Source organism: Pimephales promelas, chromosome 9 (assembly GCF_988280905.1).
Source record: "Pimephales promelas chromosome 9, fPimPro1.hap1.1, whole genome shotgun sequence".
NCBI classification, from domain to species: domain Eukaryota; kingdom Metazoa; phylum Chordata; class Actinopteri; order Cypriniformes; family Leuciscidae; genus Pimephales; species Pimephales promelas.
This window is the reverse complement of record NC_142777.1, coordinates 33,874,850-33,899,843: the sequence shown is the minus strand read 5'-3', so window position 1 is coordinate 33,899,843 and position 24,994 is coordinate 33,874,850. Positions and strand designations below refer to the sequence as shown.

Genomic DNA, 24,994 nt, shown 5'->3' with positions numbered 1-24,994 from the left:
TTGAGTGCTTCCATCTGGTTGGACTTTTTAGGGGCTGGAAAGCCACACTTCACTTATTCTTTTGTCCTCTCCCAATTTCAGGCAATCTGACCACTCTTTCTGTCCTCTTTTCAAATCTAAGATGCCGTTTTATCAACCCTTTTCAAAGATGTGAGTGGTGCTTGCCTGCAAAACTCATACCACTACTTAGCCTATGTGTGCTATTGCTTCCTGGAGTTTTGAATGAACAATCCCAATTAGGGCTACAGCATCAAATTTATAATGTATAGGCCTACTAAAAGCCCACTACAAAAACACTCTTTTTATTTTTATTTTATAACCGAGTTGAAAATATAGGCCTCACTGCAGATAATCGAATTAGTTATTTCATTTAGTCAACATGAACCGTCTGTTCATTAGAATGATTCAGACGTTCCATATACAAATGAGAGGGCCAATTAGGATAAAATATTCATAGAATAAATCGGTCTTTCCAATATGACAGAGAGAGGACCATTTAGGACGAACCGATTCACTGGAATGAACATATACATGGAAACTATCCAAAGCTCTGTTAATCCCAAAGCAATGAAAACTGTATCTCTATATTCATCCTTTATGTCCTCTTAAGGTGAATGCACTGCATTCCTGTTTTTATGTTACCCTGCAGGCAACTTATTTGTGTATGTGTATCTTATTGTATTTTTTTTTCTTTTATGTATGTTTGTATATATTGCTTTAATGTTTAATTAAAAGAGAGAGAGAGAGAGAGAGAGAGGGGACCATTTAGGACGAACCGATTCACTGGAATGAATCAAACTTTCCAACGTAACATGAGATGTTTTTATGAAACCAATCATTAAGTGAATCTAGACATGAACGTGGAGCATTTAGAACGAACCGATTCACTAGAAATAATCAGACTTTCCAATATGACAGAGAGAGGACCATTTAGGAGAACCGATTCACTGGAATGAACTTTCCAACATAACATGTGAGATGTTTTTTACGAAACCAATTCATTAGAATGAATCTAGATATGAATGTGGAGCATTTAGAGCGAACCGATTCATTAGAATGAATCAGACTTTCCAATGCTCCATTTTACAGAGCGGATCACTTAGGATGAATCGATTCAAGTGAAAGAATATGACCTTCCAACGCGACTTGGACCATTTAGGTGAGCGTGTCTGTTAATTTTTCTAATCAGACAACATCAATAAAGCGTTTGGTTTCGCTAAATCGCAAAACTTTCGATGACGTTCGCTGCTGTTAAAGCTTACACAAGCTTGGGTCACTAACGTTACTTTAAGTTACTTACTGCTCCACAAAACTGCAATGTTTTGGGTGGTTGACAGGGCATTGCTGTGCGGTTATGGTATACATTTTTGTTTTACCTCCAACAGTTCCACACTGGTGGTTTTCTTTCAACACAAAGATTTTCCATTCGCTTTTCCTTGTTCTCCTATCCACTCATCCCTCGCTCGGCTCATCATTGCTTTACGATGGCTGTGACCTTTTCAGTGGCACTCCACTATCAGACTCTTATCTCACTGCCAGTGTAGCCGAGCGGTCATTTATGAGGTCACTTCACAGAAGTGGACATTAGCGATAATGTACTTCCCAGTGACTCAGGTGTCACACACTATAGCGAAGGCCAGCGCGCGCACGCACGCACACTCGGCATGTAATCATCCAGCTCTGTGTACAATAGGCTACATGACAGAGATGTGGACGCTGGAACAAATTAAAATGTCCGTAGGTGGAAAAAATATTTGGCTTGATGAGAGAAGAGAAAAAAGACAATATATTTTCTTCAGAGTATTACACACACGTCACACACACACACTTTCTCGATCCCACTTGGTTTGTACGCTTGTTAGTTCCACTTGAAATGGCAAATGACAAACAATCAGAGGCAGTGAAGCAGTGGCTTACCAGCTCACAGAACCAGCCAAAACAAAACAAACAAGGCAATTACTGCAATTCACACTACACCAGTTCTCCATGTTAAACACACACACGCACACACACAGATAAACACAAAGGCCTTTGCAATTATAAACATTATTCTCATCTCTCGCAATCTATTTTTGACATGCAAAGTAACACTATAAGCGCGCGCGTGCACGCGTACCCTTGCTCGAGCAGCGGGGATATAGGCTACCCTGCACATTAAAACGACTAAATCCACTGAATAAAATATTTTCTCATCTCCAAGGTTATGAAGAGAAGGTGGAGAAAATCTCCTAACTGATTTTTTATACATCACTGGCTTTGCAGGGCTTTGATAACCTGAGGCCAAAAGAGGAAGTTGGCAGATGTGTTTAGTTTACGGCCCGTTTGAATGTCTCCCTCTCGATGGAACAGCTTGATGCCTCTGCGCTACACAAACAAACACACACAATCATAGTCATGCTTCTTAAGTAGTTTTAACACTATTGCTTTTGATCATGTAATTAATTCATAGCCTATAATTAATTGCTAAACGTCTAGGCCTACTGTGTTTGATACAGTTTAACATGTTTAAAAATGCATTTTTTTTGTAGCCTATCTCTCTTGCACACTGGTTTGATAGACTTTTTATGACTGGCGGTAAATTAAAGGCCTGAAATAGATAAAATGAAAGCATGCATGAACCGTGTAACAAATAAACATTTGGCAAGAGACGACTACAAATTTAAAGTTTTATTTGTCATGGACTGTATCAGTCTGTGAACACAATACAACATTTGAGGGAGTGTGCTAAGTCTATCTATCCAACTATCCATCCATCAATCCATCTAACTATGTGTGTGATGATTTTCACAATATTTGTATATTTATATATTTTAAATACTATTCTATTTAAATATATAAAAAGACGGGGGGAAAAACAAATAACTCACAAAATTAACAACAGAACATTTCCATGATCATGTATTCATTTTCTCATTGACACCATATGGGCGGTGAAATGATTAATCCCGATTAATCGCATCCAAAATAAAAGTTTACATCATATATGTGTGTGTAGTGTGTGTATAATTAAATACACACATATGCATGTGTATATTTAAGAAAATATTTACATGTTTATACAAAATTAATATTATACATAAATATAAATATTTGATATGTTAATAACACATTTTTCTTAAATATATACATGCATGTGTATTTATATATAAAAAATAATTATACACACTTCACACACATATATGATGTGTAAACACAAACTTTTACTTTGGATGCGATTAATCGCGATTAATCGTTTCACTGCCCTAAAAATGATTTTTTTTTTTATTCGAGTGCTAAAGACAAATTTGAATGGATAATGAAAACAATAAAAGTAAAACAGTATAATCTGCACAATTTTATTCTCCCCCAATCATAAAACTTATTTACTTCAAAATAATAGTGAGGTGTCATTATAAATGACACAATGAATAAGTGACATAACTGGAGTCTTCATGTTCAAAAGTTGTCAGGTTCTTCTCTCATTTAGGATTCATAATTTGTTGAGTTTTTCATGCCGGCAGGTCAAGTGCGACATATCCACCCTGTCATTGACAGAAAAACAGTTACTATTTATAGATAATTATTAAATCTTAATGCTAATGAGAAAAGCCCATAAACCTGAAATTTTAGTTGATCCCACCACTTATTCAGAAGAACCCATAATTTGTATTAATTCAGCTTGAGATGACATAATGCATTTTTTTAGCGCTTAAACACAGTAATTGTCTGATAGAAGGTTTTTAAAAAAAAATAATTTACTTTAAAAGTCTGGTACAGACTGGTACTTCTGGTACAGAATATTTCATTAGTATTTTCTGTTTGTGATCTAGGGGGCAAATAGGCAAACACATGTGATTTATGAAGCAGATCAAATCTGAATGTTTGCCGAGGTGTGTAAATGTTTGTTAGTTATGCATGCAGTTATTGATATTTGTGGTTGCGGGCCCCTGGTGAAGGATCTGGATGGTTTAGGGCAATGTAGCTCGCCCTGACCCCTGCTGGCGTTTCATCTGACCACAGCAGTGTGGCTGAAATCCTTAGAGATTGTTCTTGCCATACGGGTCAGAGTCTGTTTAATCATCTGCCAGGGAAAAATTGCAAGTCTGATAACTTAAACTAACAGTACACTTCTCCTCAATAAACCTTTATGCATATTTATACACTACATTCAGCACTGGAAAGGTATTAGAAGTTTACAGCATTTCCACCGACATAAAAGCTTGAGGATTTGAAATGTTAAAGGAGTAGTTCACTTTAAAAAAAACTTTTGCTGATAATTTACTCCCCCATGTCATCCAAGATGTCCATGTTATTCTTTCTTCAGTTGAAAAGAAATTAAGGTTTTTGATGAAAACATTGCAGGATTTTTCTCCATATAATGGACTTCAATGGGAACCAAACGGTTCAAGGTCCAAAAGACAGTTTCAGTGCAAACTGCAAACTGTTGAAAGGGCTTTAAATGATTCCAGATAATGAATAAGGGTCTTATCAAGCGAAATGATCGCTCATTTAAAAAACAAAAAAAACAAAGTTAAGTTTTATAAGCTCAAATGGTAGGCTTGCCTTGCTCTGTTTGTGATGCACGTTCGTGACTCTCCTATTCGAACTCGTTCGTCAGGAGAGTCACGAGTTCGAGAGATGAACGAGTTCGAACAGAAGAGTCACGGACACGCATCACAGAACAGAGCAAGGCGAGCATTTGAGCTTATAAAACAATCTTTAAATTAAACTTAAATTTGATCGTTTCACTAGATAATACCCTTATTCAACGTCTGGAATCGTTTAAAGCCCTTTCAACAGTTTGCAGTTTGCACTGAAACTGTATTTTGGACCGTGAACCGTTTGGTTCCCATCGAAGTCCATTATATGGAGAAAAATCCTGGAATGAATCCAAAAATCCTTGTTTTTTTAAATTGAAAGTTAATTATAATAACATTCAATTTGTGAGGCACTATCAAAAGTAAAAACAAATTTGAGTCCACTTTAAAGTCCAACAAGTCAATGCGAATGTGTCGTTAAATTATTGAAACATTAACTTTCAATAATCTCAGAGGGTACTTATTTTACGTCTAAGGGCTTCGACTGACAAAAAGTGTGGAAACCCCTGTATTAGCTAGTAAATGTATACATCATAAATGCTTTAGAAGTGGACCCTGATTGTAAAGTGTTATTAAGTCCACTATCAGGGCCTTGTCCTTGCTGACGTTCACGTCAACTTCCTGTAGATAGGCTTTGTCTTCGTTGTCAGCATCAGACTCATCACAACAGAGCGAGAGAAAGAGAGATGGCAGAGAAAAAGAGGAGGGTGGGGTGGAGGAAGAACAAACATGTCCCTTTGAGATCGACTCTAGTACTAATATTGACCAGCACGCTTCAGAAAACACAGACGCACGACTCCGCTACAGTAATGAAAGTCCCACAAAGGACCATCGACACGTTTTATCAGCAACCTGAATTAGCAGCGTCTGTTCACCTTGATTGCTGGTGTTCATATGTTTCACTTACACGCATACGATACAACAAACATGCTCACTCACCACTGCACATGCAATCATCCAGCAAATAAGAGCATGTGGCACACACACGCACAAAAAAATCACAAAACATGTTTTATTATGTGCTCAGCAGCTACGAGTCCTGCTGAAACACACTTAAATGCACATGAAAAAAAAAAACGCATCACAAAGCTAAAGTTTGTGAGCTCATAAATTAGAAATGTCATGTCTAATCAGAGGATTTAGTTCCTCTTTTTTTCCCGCCTGTAAATCTAATAGATTTGAGGTTTCATCCATGTCTGTACAATCTTAAAAATTAAGGTATGCAATAGAAGAGACATTTTAGGGTTACTCAGAGAACCTTTTGAAGAAAAGAATTTCAAATAAAAAAAACTTTTTTCCACTAAAAACTATTTTTAACAGTGTAGCTGAATGAGTTTCACAGTAATCACAAACTGCTGAAACTCCTAACCTCAGGTATGAGCAATAACAATAGTGATAATTAGCTTTAAGTATTAAGTATATGCCGTAGTTTCTCCGAATCAGGTTTTAGTGCAGCCAGAGGGAGGAACTCGCAGAGACGTCAGTCACGATTTCCCCAGGTTAACACATCAGGGAGCCTCTCAGCTATAGCAAGCTGTTCCTCTCTCTCAAACTCTCTCTGTTTACTGTTTAGTGTGGCGCTGATAGGCTTTTAAGAAATGATAGTTCTTCCTGCACTTATGATGGAAGTTGCTTTATTACCTCCTGAATAAATGAATGAATAAATAGATAGTCAAAAGAACAAATTATAAGAATCATGAACGAGTTCATCATTCATCTGCTGAGATATGAACATAATATTTTGCAAAATATATAATCCAGGCTGATTGGCCAATATTCAGTTTGAGATTATCAACTGATAACTGTTAACCCTCTAGTCTAGTGTAAAGTCAAATCTATCCATCCATCATCCATCCATCCATCCATCATCTATCCACCCATCCGTCATCCACCCATCCATCATCCATCCATTTGTCATCCATCCATCTTTCATCCATCCATCATCTATCCACCCATGCGTCATCCACCCATCCGTCATCCATCATCTGTCATCCGTCATCCATCCATCTTTCATCCATCCGTCACCCATCTATCATCCATCCATCATCCATCCATCCATCATCCATCCATCCGTCATCCATCTATCCATCCATCTGTCATCCATCCATCCATCATCATCCATCATCTGTCATCCGTCATCCATCTGTCATCCATCCATCTTTCATCCATCCATCATCCATCCATCCATCCATCCATCCATCCGTCATCCATCTATCCATCCATCTGTCATCCATCCATCCATCATCACCCATCCATCCATCCATCCATCCATCCATCTATCCATCCAGCCATCATTCATCCATCCATCCATCCTTCATCCATCTATCCATCGATCCATCCATCTGTCATCCATCCAACCATCCACCCATCCATCCATAATCCTTCCATCCATCCATCCATCCATCCATCCATCCGTCATCCATCCATCTGTCATCCATTCATCCATCATCCATCCATCCATCCATACATCCATCCATCATCCATCCAACCATCTATCTATCCATCCATCAACCATTCATCCGCCATCCATCCATCCATCCATCCGTCATCCACTCATCCGTCATCCATCCATCTGTCATCCACTCATCCGTCATCCATCCATCCGTCATCCACTCATCCGTCATCCATCCATTTGTCATCCACTCATCCGTCATCCATCTATCTGTCATCCATCATCTGTCATCCGTCATCCATCCATCTGTCATCCATCATCTGTCATCCATCATCTTTCATCCGTCATCCATCCATCTGTCATCTATCATCTGTCATCCATCCATCCATTTATCATCCCTCCATCCATCATCACCCATCCATCCATCCATCATCAATCCATCCGTCATCCCTCCATCATCCACCCATCCATCATCTGTCATCCATCCATCCATCCATCTATCATCCATCCATCATCCACCCATATAGCACTCCTATATATGTATAAAAAGTATATATAGCACTAAATGGCAAAAGATTAAAGTTCATTGCAATGCTCTGAAAGTTATTGTGAGTTTTTACAGGGTGAGTGACAGGACTGAGGATATGAGTTTTGACATTGGACAGATTGTGTGTCCCTCGGTGAGCCTTGAGGAGGCAGAGGGGCAGGATCAGCCTCTTCATGAGTCGGGGCGGAGTGTGTGTGTGTGTGTGTGTATTTCAGGATAGGCTCACAGATGTGCGTGACGACCCCACGGCAATGGAACTGCTGTCGCTATGAAGCAGACATTGCATAGCAACCGGATAACATCAGTCAGATAGGCCTGATTTCAGTGTTTAGATGTAAAAGGTTATAAATTAATTAGAAAAAGGCAGACACAACGCTCTGTATAAACAAGAACCAGTAAGGTCCTAATACAGCTTAATTAAGCTTGTCATAAAACTCCCCAGGCATATGATGCTTTTTTATCACCTTCAATCCTGACGCAGGATAAATAAAATCATCAGTCCACAGGTGACCTAACTAGCAGGTCACATTTTCCACAAAATGAAATGCACAGACTGTAAATCAAATGAACTGTTTAATAATATTATCCCGGTGACAGGAGTACGTGTGACTGTGAGACGGCTATATGACCTTCGCCACATTAGGAAGTGTTGATGTGTTGATTTCCACACAAACAAACTTTAATTGCAGTACGGTAAAAAGACATATCACACATCTCACCGCCAGGAAAATTGAAAGATGCGAAGGATGCAAGGTGCAGACGAGAGTGAGAAAAAAGGAAATGCTAGTTGTCTGTTCTGTCTGTTTTTCTTTTCTGAGAATTAAAAGGCTGTAAGGCAATGGAGGGATTTTCTCCTGTTAAAAAGTCAGAGCTGCGGGCCACCGCGAGAACTAAGCCAAGCTTCTGCCTTTCATCTGCCACAGCATCACTTTACACTGACAAACTGTGTACCCGCACATCACGCATTCGCCAAGGTGCCGTTAATTCAAAAGCCGGTTCATAAAATATCGTCTTTGATCATTTACACGTCATTTATGCTCCAGACTTACATTTCATTGTAACTTGGCCTGAGCTGAAACTCGTTAAGTTATTTGGCATCATTAAAAAAAGAAAAACTCAGACGGTGTTTATCCAAATTAGACATGCATATTCAAAAACAAGGTGTGTGCATTTTTAGGATGAGTCTAAAGACTGTTTTTTTAGCACATAATAAAAAAATGGATGTTTTAAAAAATATCTTAGATTATTTATTCACACTTGACATCTTAAAATGTGTGTGAAAGTGTCTCTCTCTCTATCCATCCATCCAGACAAATGCTATATTTGTCTACAAAGCTAATTTAAATAATTTAGGGCATCAAAGATGATTTCAACACCTTGTATGTTTAATTCGGTGAGTTTAATCCAGTTATCATAAAGAAAAATAAAAGTATTTGTGAGTAAATAAATAGTTATATTGGATTTTATTCCAATTTTAAAAATGAACCATAACATAACATAACATAACAAGAAATGACATAACACATGCTGTTTTTCTCAGTAGACAGTTTTATGGTGCAGGGGTCATGACCTGTGACAAACTCTGTAGACATTAAGACCTCTCCCACTATCTCCATTTTTAAATCCAGATTAAAAACAAAACTCTTCAATGATGCCTGTCTTTTACTAACCCTCCCTTTTTTGTGTATTATGTTCCCTGTGAAGTCAGATGTTTTTAATTTATGTAAATCATTTTAACTATTTGAATTATTTAATGTAAATACAATTTGAATTATTTCCTAACTGTTATGATTATGTAAAGCACATTGGACTACCATTTTGTGTATGAAATGGGCTATGTCGATAAACCTGAATCTAATAAAACATTTGTAGTTTTTTTCACTTGAACATAAACACAGGATGAGGTCCATATGTCCTGCTGTTTTGGACACTGAATAATTAAAATATATATAAATCGTCATATTTGCACATATATTACTACCAAAAGATTCAACCAAAACATGTTTTTAAAAAGTAACACCGGTGCCGAATGACGTTCACTTAAATAATCACGTGCGCGGCTGCCACCTGCTGGTGAAGAGTGGATCATCTGGGATTAATTTTTGCCAAATTACGGTAAACCCGTTTTAAAAAGTTACATATGGTGTTAATCAAATGCGTACATGAATAATTATACATTTATTTAATCTGTATATAAAGTCTTGTTTTTGTAAGTCTCATTATCATCTCTGTTTAAGGACTAGAATATGAGAATCCGCCCACTTTCCTCAAGTGTGTCCAATAGTGTCTCTAGAGGAGTCATGAGGTTTATTTTAATGACCTTTGCTTGACTTTTCAATTTACAGGTGTCTCATCTCATCATCATACGTGGACAGTCAGCGACATGGAGGGACCGCTGCAACAGCAGGTAAGCGAGTTTATTTACCGTGTATATTTATAAACAACATACTTTCGCCAAAACTTTCAACTTTGCGCAACAGAATTTGAGTTTATTCGTGTGGCATCATCACTGTTTGACGTTAAAGAGCACGTCAGCTCGTCGATATAACATGTTAGCATTGTATCACCTCTTTAATTTGATTGCTGGCAGGTTTTGAACCCGGAGAAACTGAAGTCACTAAAAGAATGGGTGCAGAAAAGCTCAATCACTTTAACACAGGTCAACGGCCAGAGGAAATATGGTGGTCCTCCTCCGGGTAAGTGCTCTTGAGTTGAACTAAGATCAGCCGATTGCAATTAAAACACAACCTGTGGCATTTCTAGCTCTTTTATGCCTTCTTGCATGAGATTGAAGGCCTCACATGGCCTCAGTTGAATCTCGTTTTCCTTTATAACATTGAGCAGAGCACAAACAGGCCTATCTTTTCAGAGGTTTTAAGCGCAAATCTTCATCATTCGGGTTTAAAATGGCTTGTCAAGTAGGAATGATAGATTGTAGCCATCTGATGAAAGTTTGAACTATGCCTCTTTTGTGCTTTGCCTCTACCTCATTGAAACATGGACACCTGGAGATCAATTAGGCTGCTGCTCAATTAATGCTGATTGGAAGCTTTTAGATTTTGATGGTTGATGACAGGTTTGGAGTTTAAATTTTAATGTTTCGATCCCTTTAGTTGTCTTTAACATGTATACATCATTATAATATATCTATATTTCCCAAGGTGGGGTTAACTTTAAAAGATTGTTTTTGACCCATAACTTTATATATTTATCATACTTTATATAATAAATTTCAAATGTTGTTATAGTAACGGTCAGTAACAAAATAAAGAACAAATAATCAAATTATGAGCAATAACAGTCAAACAGTAGTTTTTTTTTTCAGGTAGAGAAATTTAATAACCAAATGTAAAATAACATTCTATAGTCTTCACTTTTTAAATTTAATTAACCCTAAAACTGTATTCTGGACAAATGTGGGCAAAATAGTTTTGATTTATTTTTAAAAAAATACTTCCCTTGATCTGAGCGGTACAAGACTTGGCTACTTTTCCTAAGTTTGCCTCCTGAACACACACATTTTTTTTAAAAACTCAATTCTACAATGTTAGGGTGAAAAAAAAAACTCCTTAATCTTATATTTGGGTCAAAAATGGGCACCCATAGAACTGAATGGGAAAAACTGTAATTTAGAGCATTCTAAAATAAGCCAAAATAAGACACCAGGTGACAGCAAAGTCACTTCATCTTTAGGTTTTAGCTCTTAGAACTTATTGGAATGATATTTTAATGTAGTTAAAAAAAAATATAACTACATAGTAATTAATTTACATAGAAAATATGGTACTTTTTGAAGTAAATAAATTCAAAAATACCCCCAATATAAAAAACACACCATAAATGGATAGACAAAACTTTATCGAAGGCAGTGATATAACATTTATAATAAATAAAAATTAGGATCACACTGTGCCCACATTTGTCCACAATTACAGGATTAACGGCTATAAAGTGAATACGGTTTTGAGGGCTACAATTGATCCTTAAAGGGTTAGTTCACTGATTAATGACCCTCATGTCGTTTCAAGCCCGTAAGACCTCCGTTCATCTTCGGGACACAGTTTAAGATATTTTAGATTAGTCCGAGAGCTTTCTGTCCCTCCATTAAAAATGTATGTGCTCTCCTTGTCTAGAAAGGTAATAAAGACATCATCAAAGTAGTCCATGTGACATCAGTGGGTTAGTTACAATGTTTATTGACTTAAATATTATTAATATTAATGGTTCTTATTAATTTGAACAGGATTGATGCATAAATTACCCATTTCACACTGCTCTCATACTTTGTTTCAACTTTAATCATGAAGTCTAAATCTAATTTCATTCACTTTTGTTTTTCGCAGAGAAGATTAAATATTGCTCATTTTGACCTTTCTCCTCCAGACTGGCGAGGTCCTGCTCCCGGCCCGGGGTGTGAGGTTTTCATCAGTCAGATCCCACATGACGTCTACGAGGACCGTCTGATTCCTCTCTTCCAGAGCGTCGGTGCTCTTTATGAGTTTCGCCTCATGATGAACTTCAGTGGGCAGAACCGTGGCTTTGCCTACGCAAAGTACGGCGACCCCTTCACGGCATCCACCGCCGTCATGACCCTCCATCAGTACCCTCTGCAGGAGGGGGTGTGTCTGACGGTTCGCAGGAGCACGGAGAAGCGGCAGCTGCGTCTGGGGGATCTCCCGGCGAACGTGAATCAGGCGGAGATGCTGATGGTGCTCCAAATGATGTCTGAGGGTGTGGAGGAGGTCCTGCTGAAGTTGGCCGGGCCCAAAGGGAGAGAGATCGTGGCTCTAGTGAACTACTCCTCCCACTATGCGGCGTCCATGGCCAAAAAAATGCTTGTAGAAGGTATGCTGTCTGGGATATGGAGAATATTTTGGTTATGAAGTGAATGGCTTTTTAAAAAACAAAGTATCAATGCACACTGTTTCTGAACTCCCTGAAACGCCTCGATTGTAGAGTTTTCTTCTGGGAACGAACATGACATAATATTCCTCATTTAAATAATTTCCGACCAAGGCATACGCAAAAAAAGTGGACGCCTGGTTCAGGTACGTTAGAAGTGTGTTGAAACACATGTCAATGTTAAAGGGATAGTTCACTTTGAAATTAATTTTTGATATGTTTTAGCTTACCTCAAGGGCATCCAAGATGTAGGCGTCTTTATTTCCACAATATTTTCAATTTTGACATTTTTCAGTCAAACTGTTGTTGTCTATCAGTCATACACTGGAGGCTAAGGGGGTCCACCAAAAAGCATGCACAGAGAAGTCCAAATTAAACATGATTTAATGACTCGTAAATGTAAGTACACATTGATGGCCTAAGACACGAAACGAGCGGTTTGTGTGAGAAAACGAACAGTATTTATACCGTTTTTACCTCTTGTAATCATAGCCGTGACAAAATGATCTGACGGCACGGGCGCTTCGGTCTGCGCATGCGCCGGAAGTGACCGCTTGCTCGCCTACGTCACTCTTTGTTTATACAGAGATTTCGGAAGTTTTACCTTTCACTAAACATATTTAGATATACGGGAAACCGTAATGGAAGACGATTTCGGTATATCTAAATATGTTTATAAAAGGCAAAACTTCCGAAATCTCCGTGTAAATATTGAGTGACGTCACACGCAAGCGATCACTTCCGACGTAACATTGAACTGATTCAGTTCGGTTCAGTTGGACATTGCACAACTGATTCAGATCACTTGGATTACACAAGGTAAAAACGATATAAATACTGTTCGTTTTCTCACAAAAACTGCTCGTTTCGTGTCTTAGGCCATCAATGTGTACTTACATTTACGATTAAAGACATCGTTAAAATAGTCCAAGTGACTACAGTGGCTCAATCTTAAGTTTATCAAACGACGAGAACACTTTTGTGCGCAAAAAAACAACAAAAATAACGACTTTATTTCAACTATTCGTTTATTTCTCCCTCTGCGCGAGTCAGGTTACTAGATTAATAACGTAAGCTTCTGTTATTGTACGTCATACGCATCACACACACATGACCAGCCAATAGTCGGCCAATAGTGAGCCTACGTGTGACGTAGCTCTACGCAATCACACTACGTTAACTGACTACTGGCGCATGGAGAAGGAAGTGAATAGTTGAAATAAAGTCGTTATTTTTGTTGTTTTTTTTGCGCACAAAAGTGTTCTCATCGTTTGATAAACTTAAGATTGAGCCCCTGTAGTCACTTGGACTATTTTAACGATGTCTTTAATGACTTTTCGGGGACAGCAAGAGCCAGTCCCTCAAGAAGCCTATGGACTGTATGCAGGAGCGATCTTAATATCTTAAATATCTTAATTTGTGTTCCGAAGATGAACGAAGGTCTTACGGGGTTGGAACAACATGAGGGCGAGTCAATACTGACAGAATTTTCATTTTTGGGTGAACTAACCCTTTAAAAAGCCATTTGTGTTCTACACTAATTTCTGTTTCATCCTTATCATTTTATTAATGAAAATAATATTGTTAGTTTTATCGCCCAGCCCTTCTACCATGGAATAATAAACATTAATCTTCAGGCTGTCTATTTCTTGTGTCATTCCAGCTTTTAAGAAGCAGTACGGCATTTCCATTACCGTCAGTTGGACGTCCTTCTCCAAGTCCAAGCGCATCAAGGAGACCGGACAAGATGACTCCTTCACCTCAGCTGGTCTGAAACCCCTCAGTAAACCCTCCCTCAGTCCTCCACACCTGTATCATCACGATGTCCCAGCACACCCCACTCGCCTGCCCTTCTTCCGGGCCGTGGGGGGTCCGACCGCCCCCGTGAGGGATGAGATGATGGCTCAACCCCCCGTGAACCGCGACCCCGTGTCTCTGCTGCAGAGGATGTGCGAGGCGAACAGACTCGGTACGCCGCAGTACGAAGTCCGTTACAATCACACCGGCACCGACGGCTTCTTCTACTTCGCCTTCAGAGTCCTGATCCCAGGCCTGCCTCTGCCTCTGTACGGGGCCGTCCACATCCTTCCAAGCACCAGCGCTCGAGCCACGAAGGGGGAAGTCTGTCGGGCCGCCGCTGAGCAGGTGATCCAAACCATGTGCAAGGTCTCAAACTTGCGACCTTTCTGAAATGCGAGCTAATGGATAACATTATCAGTTTTACGTTCAGTATTATGGTTTGAAGGCATGTACTGTTCTAGTTTCAGATGAATGAGTGGAAATTTATGATACACTGAAGTATTTCATTTACTGTATAAAAAAAAAAGAGGAACTAGGCAGTGAATTTCTTTTAATTTTACAAGCTCTTGAATTCAGCACTATGAGAGTGGTTTGAAGTATTATGTTCTTGTTGATATAATGTTTTATGATATTTTAACTATGTAATATTAATCATTTATGTTTAGGCAGCCTCATCACATTTGGTTGACTGCATGTTTTCACTACTTCTTATTTTGAATGTTTTCACCGTATTTGACTTTTCACGATTTGTTTTGCGTGTTTGTCACGATTGCTGAGTTTGCATGGTGTGCTGTTGCGTTTCCTTGTTTGATGGGTTGTACTGGCTATAAATGACTTTTGTACAGTAAATAAGTTCACGAAATAATACTTGTGCAGGCTATTGCTCACGTCCCTGATTATAACATCTTCTATTGCTCATACTTGTACAAAGTTAAAAGCCCTAACATAATTACCAAACTTTGACTACAGATATGAATGGTACCTCAAATCACTTGAGATGTGCTATTATTAGGGAATAAATCAACATTTTTCCAATAAAGCACCAGGTTTGTCATGCTTAGTTGTAAGGCTGCAAAACCTTATCTAAAATTGTATAGATCAGTAGTACTATAAAATAAGATTATAATATTTATGGCTCTCTAAATTAAAAGATAAGCATAGAATTTCAGAAAATGTCAATGTTAAAAGTGCATTTTGCATGTGGTATTACAACAGATTGTAAAGAAAAGACAAAAGACATCTTAGTTACTCATTTATTTATAGATCTGACATAATCCGAGCACATTTTAAAAGAGCAGGCAATGAGTTCAATGTTTCCTCGTTAATGTACATGTTCAACTGACAGAACTGGTATATGGTAAATAGGTCCAACGTTCTCCTCCGTCTGTATGGTGACTGTTTTTAAGATTACAAGGTCCGTTTCTTGACTTCATCCACCAGATCCGCTCTGGGCACATCCACCTGTAAGAAACCAGACAAAAAATAGGAGTGTTTTTTATTTTTCTTGACTCATTATTGGATCGGACTGTTGAAGGTTAAGATGAAAACTGGATTAAACATGCAATATGAGGTCATGAGACAAACGTAGTCTGTTTTAGTGTGGAATAATGCTTAAAATTATTCTATCATCAGTAGGGACGCCCCTTAAAGGAGTAGTTCACTTTTAAAAAAAACTTTTGCTGATAATTTACTCACCCCCATGTCATCCAAGATGTCCATGTCTTTCTTTCTTCAGTCGAAAAAAAATTAAGGTTTTTGATGAAACGCATTCCAGGATTTTTTCTCCATATAATGGACTTCAGTGGGAACCAAACGGTTTAAGGTCCAAAAGACAGTTTCAGTGCAAACTGTTCAAAGGGCTTTAAACGATTCCAGACGATGAATAAGGGTCTATCAAGCAAAACGATCACTCATTTAAAAAAAATTAATAAATAACAACGTTTAAGTTTTTTAGGCTCAAATGCGTGTTTGTGACTCTCCTGTTCGAACTCGTTCATCAAAATGAACGAATCTTTTTTCGTGTCATTTGGTTCATTCAACGAACGAATTGACTCAACGAAAAAGATTCGTTCATTTTGATGAACAAGTTCGAACAGGAGAGTCACGAACGCGCATCACAGAACAGAGCAAGGCGACCATTTGAGCTTATAAAACTTAAACTTTTTTTATTAATGAGCGATTTTTTTTTTTTTTTTTCATTTTTTATTCGCTTGATAAGACCCTTATTCATCGTCTGGAATCGTTTAAAGCCCTTTGAACAGTTTGCACTGAAACTGTCTTTTGGACCTTAAACTGTTTGGTTACCAGTAAAGTCCATTATATGGAGAAAAATCCTGGAATGTTTTCATCAAAAACCTTAATTTCTTTTCGACTGAAGACGAATGACATGGACATCTTGGATGACATGGGGGTGAGTAATTTAATTGTCAACTAACCGTTAGTCGACCAAAATTGGATTAGTTGGCTCGTTGCAGAAATAAAAAACCCACCGAAAGTGGAAAAGTCACAGTCTGTGAGGGACAGATTGTTAATGGCGGGTCCTTGTGGTAATTACAGTATTTAATAATTAATGGTGGATTTCTGTCTATAGGCACGTTTAAATTTATATAAGCATGTGATTAGTCAACTAATGGGTTAGACTAGAAAAATCTTCGCAGGCAGCCTTAATAATCAGTTGGTTAATTGCTTTGTGAATGGCTTTTCAAATTGACATACATATTAGAGATTAAAACAGACCTCAATCTATAGAGATGTCAAATCTCACCTCTTCTCGGCTGGCCACGTTGCGCAGTTTGACGACTCCGTCTTTGAGTTCTTGCTCTCCTAAAATAGCCACCAGTGGAATCCCGGTTTCCTCGCAGTGCTGCAGTTGGCTCAACAGCTTTGGGTTTTTCTTATATAAAACTTCAGCCTGCAGCACATAATACAAAGAAGTCAAAGAACCACTTCACTTAACTAATTTGTCTTCTTGATAAGATGTCCAAGCATATGCAGACCTTGATTCCAGCGTTCCAAAGCTCTGTGGTCAGTTTCAGTCGCTCTTCTAGAAGGTTCTTCTGCGCTGAAGCCACCAGCACTTGAGTTTCAGTGGTGCGCACCTTCTCTGAAGATAGCTGGAGAAGATCATGGGAATATTCCATATTTGTATTTAAATACATTTCATATTAAAACAGTGGCATTCTTCTAAAAATATATACTCAAATGATTAATAAAATAAAAATCAAAATAGATAGAAATAATTTTAAATACCATTAAAAAATGTAAATAAATATTGAAAATAAATCAAACTTCCCCAGTTTTAGATGATATAAACCTTTCATAATAAAACCGGGGCACCATTCTAATAATGTACTCAAATTTTTAAATAAAAAATAAATATAATGTGTAAATAGCATTAAATAATTAAACAGACCATTGATCTTCCCTAATTTTTGATTCAATACCTTTCACAATAGAAAAAAAATTCTTATTTTTAAAAAGCATTAAACATGATTCATTAATCTTCTCATTTTAAATACATTTAATAATAAAGCACATTGCCACTCTTATAAATGTCCTCAAATAATAATATATATATATTTTTAATGGCATTAAATATATATATATATATATATATATATATTATATTTATATTACTTTTTTTAATATTTACCATTAATATTTTCCCAATTTTAGAAGAACACACAGAAATGTCACAGTACAGAAGGTGAATGTGTTGCAAATGCATTTCATGTTGCATTTAAAACCCTATTGTAGAACACTTGCTTCCAAATCAGATTTTAGTTATAAATAAACTCTTTTTTTCCGTCTATAACGCCCTTAAACCTTCCTCTCTTTCTCTTACTCACCTCGGCCTTCTGCTCCATGATGGAAAAGATCCTCTCAATCCCAATGCTGATGCCCACGCAGGGTACTTTTCTACCCTTGGGGTCAAACATGCCCACCAGACCGTCGTATCGCCCCCCGCCAGCCACGCTGCCAACGCTTACACCCGCCTCGTCCGCCCCGTTCTGCTCTGTGGGTGTAGACACTGGTGCTGGGACGGTCTGGGGTAGCACCGCTTCATAAATCACACCGGTGTAATAGTCCAGTCCTCGTGCCAGACTCAGATCAAACACCACCTAGAGAGAGAGAGAGAAAGAGATTTAAAAATTAATGGGGGCAAACGAAAAGAACAAGACTACAGATGCAGCCAGCAAATGAGTGTGGGAAAAAAGCAATAATGAACATGAAATTATATCTGAATTTACTGAAACGAAAAACCCCTGTAATAAATTTTATAGGGTGTGTATTTCTTATCTAATGGGTCATAAAGTATAAGAAGAATGCATGTGGAGCATAAAAAATTAATCTGCTGTGACGTGAAACAGCATTGCTTTCAAATTAATGTAAGTTTGTTGTGCTAACCTGTTGGAATTTTGAATCTACACTGGGATTTTTGTCACCAATATTGGCAAATGTTCGAAAAACGAACATTTCGAAGGCTTCGAAAGCCAGCGGAGAGTTGCTAGACTCTTTGTTGCCGCTAGGGTGCGTCTAGATTTCTAGGCTACATATTCATACTATATAAAACATACTTTTTTTTTAATTTGCGAAGTAAATTCAAATGTACCCACTCAGACACTACGCAATTTCAGATGCAGGGTGTTTATCACTTATCTGCCCCGAAAAAAAAAACAAAAATTACAGATAACGTCTGAAGTAACATTTAATTTGCATACATGTATCCGGTACAGGCGATTTTAGCTCAAGGTTTTCATGCATGATGCTGTCAAAATACCAATGTGGCTTCACCACATTAAAATGCAATGAGTAATCCAGTCGTTTATATAGATCAGACTTTTTGTTCAGTATCAAGGACAATAGGAAATAACTGACTTTTCTTTTGAAGCATTCTTGACCTCTGACCTCACCTTGTCTGTGACCTGGAAAAGCTCCAGGTAACTGAAGAGCTGCTTCATATCCGTGAGCCCAGCGCAGGCCTGTTTGCTCTGGGACAGTTTGGGGTCCTGAAGCAGTTGCTCAGCCAGATCCTTCCCACCTAAAGGTCAAGGATGTCAGTGGATGGAGAAAACACCCCAGGTAACAAATCTGGTCAGGGAAAATTGGCCTGTACGTGATTGTGAAAAGATGGTGTGATGAATGTTACTTACCCTGCATGCTGACATACTCCCCGATCCGATCGGCAATTTCCTCTGAAAGACCTTTCTCATTTACCATCTCCTTTTTTACATCCTCCCAGGACATCTACAAACAAAAATCAGCATGTGAAACCTTAAATTAGGGCTGGGTTGAATTGATTTTAATCGATCTTCAGTTTGATGAACCAATTAGATTCTTAAATAGCAAAACTCCATCTATTAGTCCATTTTCTGTTGATGTGTGAAATGCATAATACAAAAAAAAGAAAAGACTAAACATTTGAAGCAAAACCTCCAAATCCAATAATTGCAATAAGATTTGTGCTACATTGTTTTCCTAAAGAAAAAAATGGCATGCAACTGTTTTATTTACAAATAAATCAAATCAAACGTTGCACTCGATTTAAGCTTGTGAACTGGAATCGAGTTGATTTGTGAAATCTGTCAAAATCCACCTGCACACATTTCACAAGATCAATAATATTCAAGCGTTTGCTCTCTCACCTTGTCCAGTTTGTCCACTGTGGAGCAGATTGTGCGGAACTTCTCGTCCGGAACGCCGCACACGGCAAACATTCCGTCCAGAATGCGTCGGTCATTCACCTGAAACACCACAACAGTGACTATTCATTTCAAAGTCAAACTGATAAATATACAAGAGCTTCTATAAAGACTCTAATGACCACAAACACGTTCCCATTGCTGACCAGCAACTAACCTTTATACGAAAATCTCCCAGATCTAATTCACTCAGGATCTCGTAGACAATTTTCAGACACTCTGCGTCTGGGATCATGGCGTCGTACTGACCTGCAATATCGAAATCCTGCAGCCACAAAGAAGAAGAATTATTTATATGTAGAATACAAATGAATAATAACACTACTAGTAATAATGATAAAGATAATAATAAATTATGTTAGTAACTGATTTTACTTGGGGGCGTTTTGCCTCAAGATTCAAACCTGCATCTCTGTGTAAAACATTTTCCCATATATCTCACTTGAGAAATTAAAAAATGTAGAAATGTTGAAAGAGAACTTCGGTCAATTTTAACATTGAGCTCATTTTTTGTACGTTTGGAGTGCAGTGAGTACAGACAAAAACGACAAAAATTGGTGTTGCCTACACCAGTGTTTCCCAACCCTGTTCCTGGCGGCACACCAACACTGCGCGTATTCTTTGTCTCCCTAATCTAAAACACACCCGATTCAACTCATCAGCTCATTAACCCATCTGATTATGAGTTGATGAGTTGAATCAGGTGTGTTTGATAAGGGAGACAAAGAATACGCGCAGTGTTGGTGTGCCGCCAGGAACAGGGTTGGGAAACACTGGCCTACATTGTGTTATCCTCTTTTTAAAATTCGCACCCTGTTGACTTCAGTGGGGCAAGTTCTAAACCTGTTTTTATCCTTGATTTGTCATTACGAGTGCACAGCCATGCGTGAGAGTGACCACGGTCAATCTGACTGCAGGGGATGTGAAAGATATGAATAAAAATGATAATTCAGCCAGCTCACATACCTCTATTACTGTGAAGCCCACAGTAGTCGATTGTCGAGTTCATTAGTGAATATCATCTCAAACCTCCTCCGTATGTTCAACATCTGATTCGGATGAACTATTCATTTGAGCTGATATTCTCAGAACACCACACGGGTTTGAGATGATATTCACTAATGATCGCGCTCGTGAACTCGACAATCGACTACTGTGGGCTTTGACCGAAAACAAATAGAGGTATGTGAGCTGGCTGAATTAACATCATTTTAATATCTTTCACATCTCCTGCAGTCAGATTGACCGTGGTCACTCTTAATAACACCACTCACATGGCTGTGCACTCGTAATGACAAATCAAGGATGTTAAGAGGCTAAAAGCAGGTTTAGAACATGCCCCATTGAAGTCAACAGGGTGCGAATATTAAAAAGAGGATAACACGGTGTAGGCAACACCGATTTTTGTCGTTTTTGTCTGTACTGACAGCACTCCAAATGTACAAAAACATTAAATTGAGCAGAGTTCTCCTTTAAAGTTTCCCCATACATTTCGGAAATGAAATGTTCTTGTATCAAAATTCATGACAAAAAGTTATTGATTCCCAAAAGAAAAGATTCTGAACTGCGTGAAACGAGTCGTCAGTAATCCCAGTCTGACTTCCTGCATGAACCAATGTAGGTCTGTAACTACTAGTTTGCATAATGCCAGCCTATGGTCTTCATTGGCTGCCCAATAACGTCTACTTTGACCCTCAAACACTGTAGTTGTTGCTGAGACCGGAAGAGTTTAGTTCATGCTGTCGACATTTTCTGCACTTTAAGCATGCACTTCCATTTAAACCAACAGCATCGTATATAAAATAGCATAATAGGTTTTCTTTAAATGAACAGAAAGAGCAGGTGTCCAGACAGGTCCCGGGTCATCCAGAGCGAGGTACTCACACACTGGTAGAACTCCCTGTATCGGCCCCGGGTCATGGCTGGGTTGTCTCTGCGGTACACTTTAGCGATGTGGTAGCGCTTGATGTTGGTGATTTTGTGCATTGCGAGATAGCGGGCAAACGGGACCTGAGGAGGACAAAGTCAAGGAGCCAACTATAGACAGCACTGTTAAATCTTCAGAAAATGTAGTGGAGATGAGATAAGATTGTACACAGGCATTCATGCAGTCAGTGAGGGACCATATGCTAGTTATTTTTGCAATCCAAGACGGCTTTTACAGCAATATAATAAGGACACCAATCAGCATTACATGTCCAATTATGGATTCATTCATTTAAATAAAGTCTAGTGTTGGGTAGCATTAGTTTATATGAACTAACAATGAACAATACTTCTGCAGCATTTATTCAACTTTGTAATGTTAATCCCAGCATTTACTAATATTTTTTTAGGATCAAAAGTTGTATCTGTTAACATTACTGCACAGTGAACTAACATGAACATTTGCATTATCTAACAGTTCGAAAGGTTAATAAATGCAGTAAAAACATAGTTCATTGTTCATTCATGTTTGTTAATGCAATTAAAAGTGTTACCAATTTCTAACAATAACTCAAAAAATGGTCATTTAGGTCTAAAACAAACAACCAAACAGATGCAAATCAAGCTGACTCTCCCCAACAGCTATGAATCTGTAAAAAGATTCAATATAAGATCAATAAAAATGTATTATGGATACAGTGAGGTCATATCTCAGGGACAGAAGTTCTCCTCCCTGGTCCTTGAGGTCGTAAATGAGTTTAGAGTCTTCTCCATACTTCCCCGTCAATGTCTCCTACAGAAACCCAAGGAAATAGTCATTACAGTGAGTCAATGCAATTATGTGACGCACAAACTGATGTGTGAGCGTTCAAGGGACCTTCAGCTCAAAGACGGGGGTATCGATGGTTTCAGCGCCATGGCGTTTAAAGCAGCTGATGATGACGTTGAAAACCTTTTCTCTTATAGCCATCTGCTTGGGGTTATAGTCCCTGGTCCCCTACAGAGAGCAAAGAAGAGATCAGCTCACTTTAAACGAACCCACGTGTCTAAAATCTCACAAGCCGTGTTATACCTTGGCTGTTTTGAGAACGAACGCATGTTTTCCCTCATCTCCTCCCAGCTGAGCTTTGAGCTGCAACAGTTTGGCCACCTCTTCATCAATCTGAAAACAAACAGCAGTTTTTTACCTTCAGTATAATCAACATGCAGAAACATGAAACTTATCAAGAAAACAAAGATCATATTTCACCCCAAAATCAAAAGAAACCCATTTGAAGGATTTATTTTTGCCTTTTTTTTTTTTTTTACAAATTGCATCATGGTAGTATTTGATGTACATACCGAATTAAGTTTATGCTGGTTTTAATTTTTCCAAAAATGTATTTCGTCCAAACAAGATGGATGGGTAAAAGAAAATGATCAAATCTGTTGTTTTGGCTACATGTATATCATTCAAAAGATTGAAGGCTCTAAGATGGTTATGTTTAAATAAGTCTCTTACACAGTGCTGGGTAGATTACTTAATAAGTGTAGTCAGTTACTGAATCCAAATTGCTTGACAAAAATTGTGGTTAGTAACATTGTCAATGACATTACATATTAAACGTATGTAATATAATCTGACTACTTTCAGATTACGTTTGGCCTAACTCGTCTATCACATTGATTTGAATAGGATAATCTTTCACCATATTAATATAAAAATACTAAAATAAATAAAATGTATTTTCTCTATCAAGAAGAACATGAAGTGCATTAAATATGACATAACTTCAGAGTTTCCCTGACAGGAGTTTGTGAGTTTAATGAAAAGCTATCAAGTAATTAAATCATAAAAATAATATAAATATTTTTTTTTAATAATATCATCGTAGCCCTCAAAACGTATTCACTTTATAGCCCTTAATCCTGTAATTGTGGACAAATGTTGGCAAAGAGGACTTTTAATTTTTATTTCTTATAAATGATATATCACTGTCTTTGATAAAGTTTTGTCTATCCATTTATGATGTTTTTTATTTTATTTTTAGGGGTAATTTAATTTATTTACTTCAAAAAGTATCATATTTTCTATGTCACCACCTGTGATAAAGTCATTCCAGAGGAGAAACGCAGAGATGGCAGGAGCACAGCAGACCGACGGCCCATGAGTCCAGCACACAGGCGCATGGAGACCAGCCCCAGAGCATTCATTACGCAGTCCAAACACACACACACACCAGTCACAATACCATACGGTCCAAAAGCATCCACAGGTGAACGGTCCAATCCCACAAACAGCAGGGATATTCCAGGTGTGCGATGATGATGATGGTGGTGGTGGTATCCGTGGCAACAAGCAGGAAGAACAGGAGAAAAGTGGTGAGCAACCCTGTCACTAGGGGCCAGTAAGAGAGGAATCACAGCAGCGAGGAAGCAAAACATGAGAGGAGGCAGTCAAAATCCACCAGCACCCCCAAACTGAGTTAGAGAATCACGCCATACCTCTTAGCTGAGCACATAAACCACATTAGAGCTTTTCTATCACCCCTTGAAATGTCAATCTTTCATACAAACATGGGGCTTTTTCTTAGTCATATTAAGGAGGTTTATGTCACTGGACGTACAATACCTTCACATTTTTATTCTAAACCAAGCAATTACTACAAATAAATGTATTTGAAAATATCTACTGCTCAACAACACAGATTTATTTATCCATCTATATACAGTGTTGATGTCCACAATGACTGACAGATTGCATCAGCTGGCTAACCGTTAGCATCACGCCGCATGTCTTCTATAGAATATCATAAATTAAATCTTGAATAATGATATTGAAGCAATTCCATCTCCTAAAACAGCTCATAACCTGCCATGCAGATCGGACCTTTATGACATTTATGATCTCCAGTTTTCTCGTATGAAAGATAAAGCAGGCAGCCATTGGTCACACCGTGTGTTCCTTCATTAAGTTTAAAGAACGCTTTAGAGCTCATACTAACCTGTTCTTTGCTCGCTTTCTCTGATTTCAGTTTCCTGACGACCTCTCCTTGTGTTTTAATCGCCTCCTGTAACTGCGCTTTATCGGCCATGGTGCTCGAGAGAGCCGATCTGATGAACCTGAACTGCAGCTACTACTCTACTGCGGGCGCACACATTAAACGTC

General features: G+C 38.2%; 2 protein-coding genes across 3 annotated transcripts; one reads left to right on the top strand and one right to left on the bottom strand.

Annotated features, from left to right (window-relative positions):
* The first annotated feature begins 1,086 nt into the window (after positions 1-1,086).
* On the top strand, positions 1,087-15,083 carry dnd1 (DND microRNA-mediated repression inhibitor 1). The gene is made up of 5 exons (XM_039649036.2): positions 1,087-1,159; positions 9,862-9,923; positions 10,107-10,212; positions 11,900-12,361; positions 14,082-15,083. The coding sequence occupies exons 1-5, from the start codon at positions 1,129-1,131 to the stop codon at positions 14,606-14,608; spliced, it is 1,188 nt and encodes a 395-aa protein (XP_039504970.1). The 5' UTR covers positions 1,087-1,128; the 3' UTR covers positions 14,609-15,083.
* Positions 15,084-15,457: 374 nt separating this feature from the next.
* On the bottom strand, positions 15,458-24,992 carry hars (histidyl-tRNA synthetase). 2 transcript variants are annotated; one of them, XM_039649034.2, is made up of 14 exons: positions 24,831-24,971; positions 23,929-24,223; positions 22,919-23,008; positions 22,724-22,843; positions 22,544-22,639; positions 21,805-21,930; positions 20,078-20,185; positions 19,864-19,962; positions 19,372-19,465; positions 19,132-19,259; positions 18,067-18,339; positions 17,215-17,331; positions 16,983-17,129; positions 15,458-15,679 (listed from the first exon to the last, which is right to left on the bottom strand). In XM_039649034.2, exons 2-14 carry the CDS (start codon positions 24,037-24,039, stop codon positions 15,626-15,628), a joined length of 1,563 nt encoding a protein of 520 aa, XP_039504968.2. In that variant the 5' UTR covers positions 24,040-24,223; positions 24,831-24,971; the 3' UTR covers positions 15,458-15,625. The 2 variants fall into 2 exon arrangements, with proteins under 2 accessions (XP_039504968.2, XP_039504969.2); XM_039649035.2 differs by lacking the exon at positions 23,929-24,223 and having other exon boundaries at positions 24,831-24,992.
* Between the last annotated feature and the right edge of the window lie 2 nt (positions 24,993-24,994).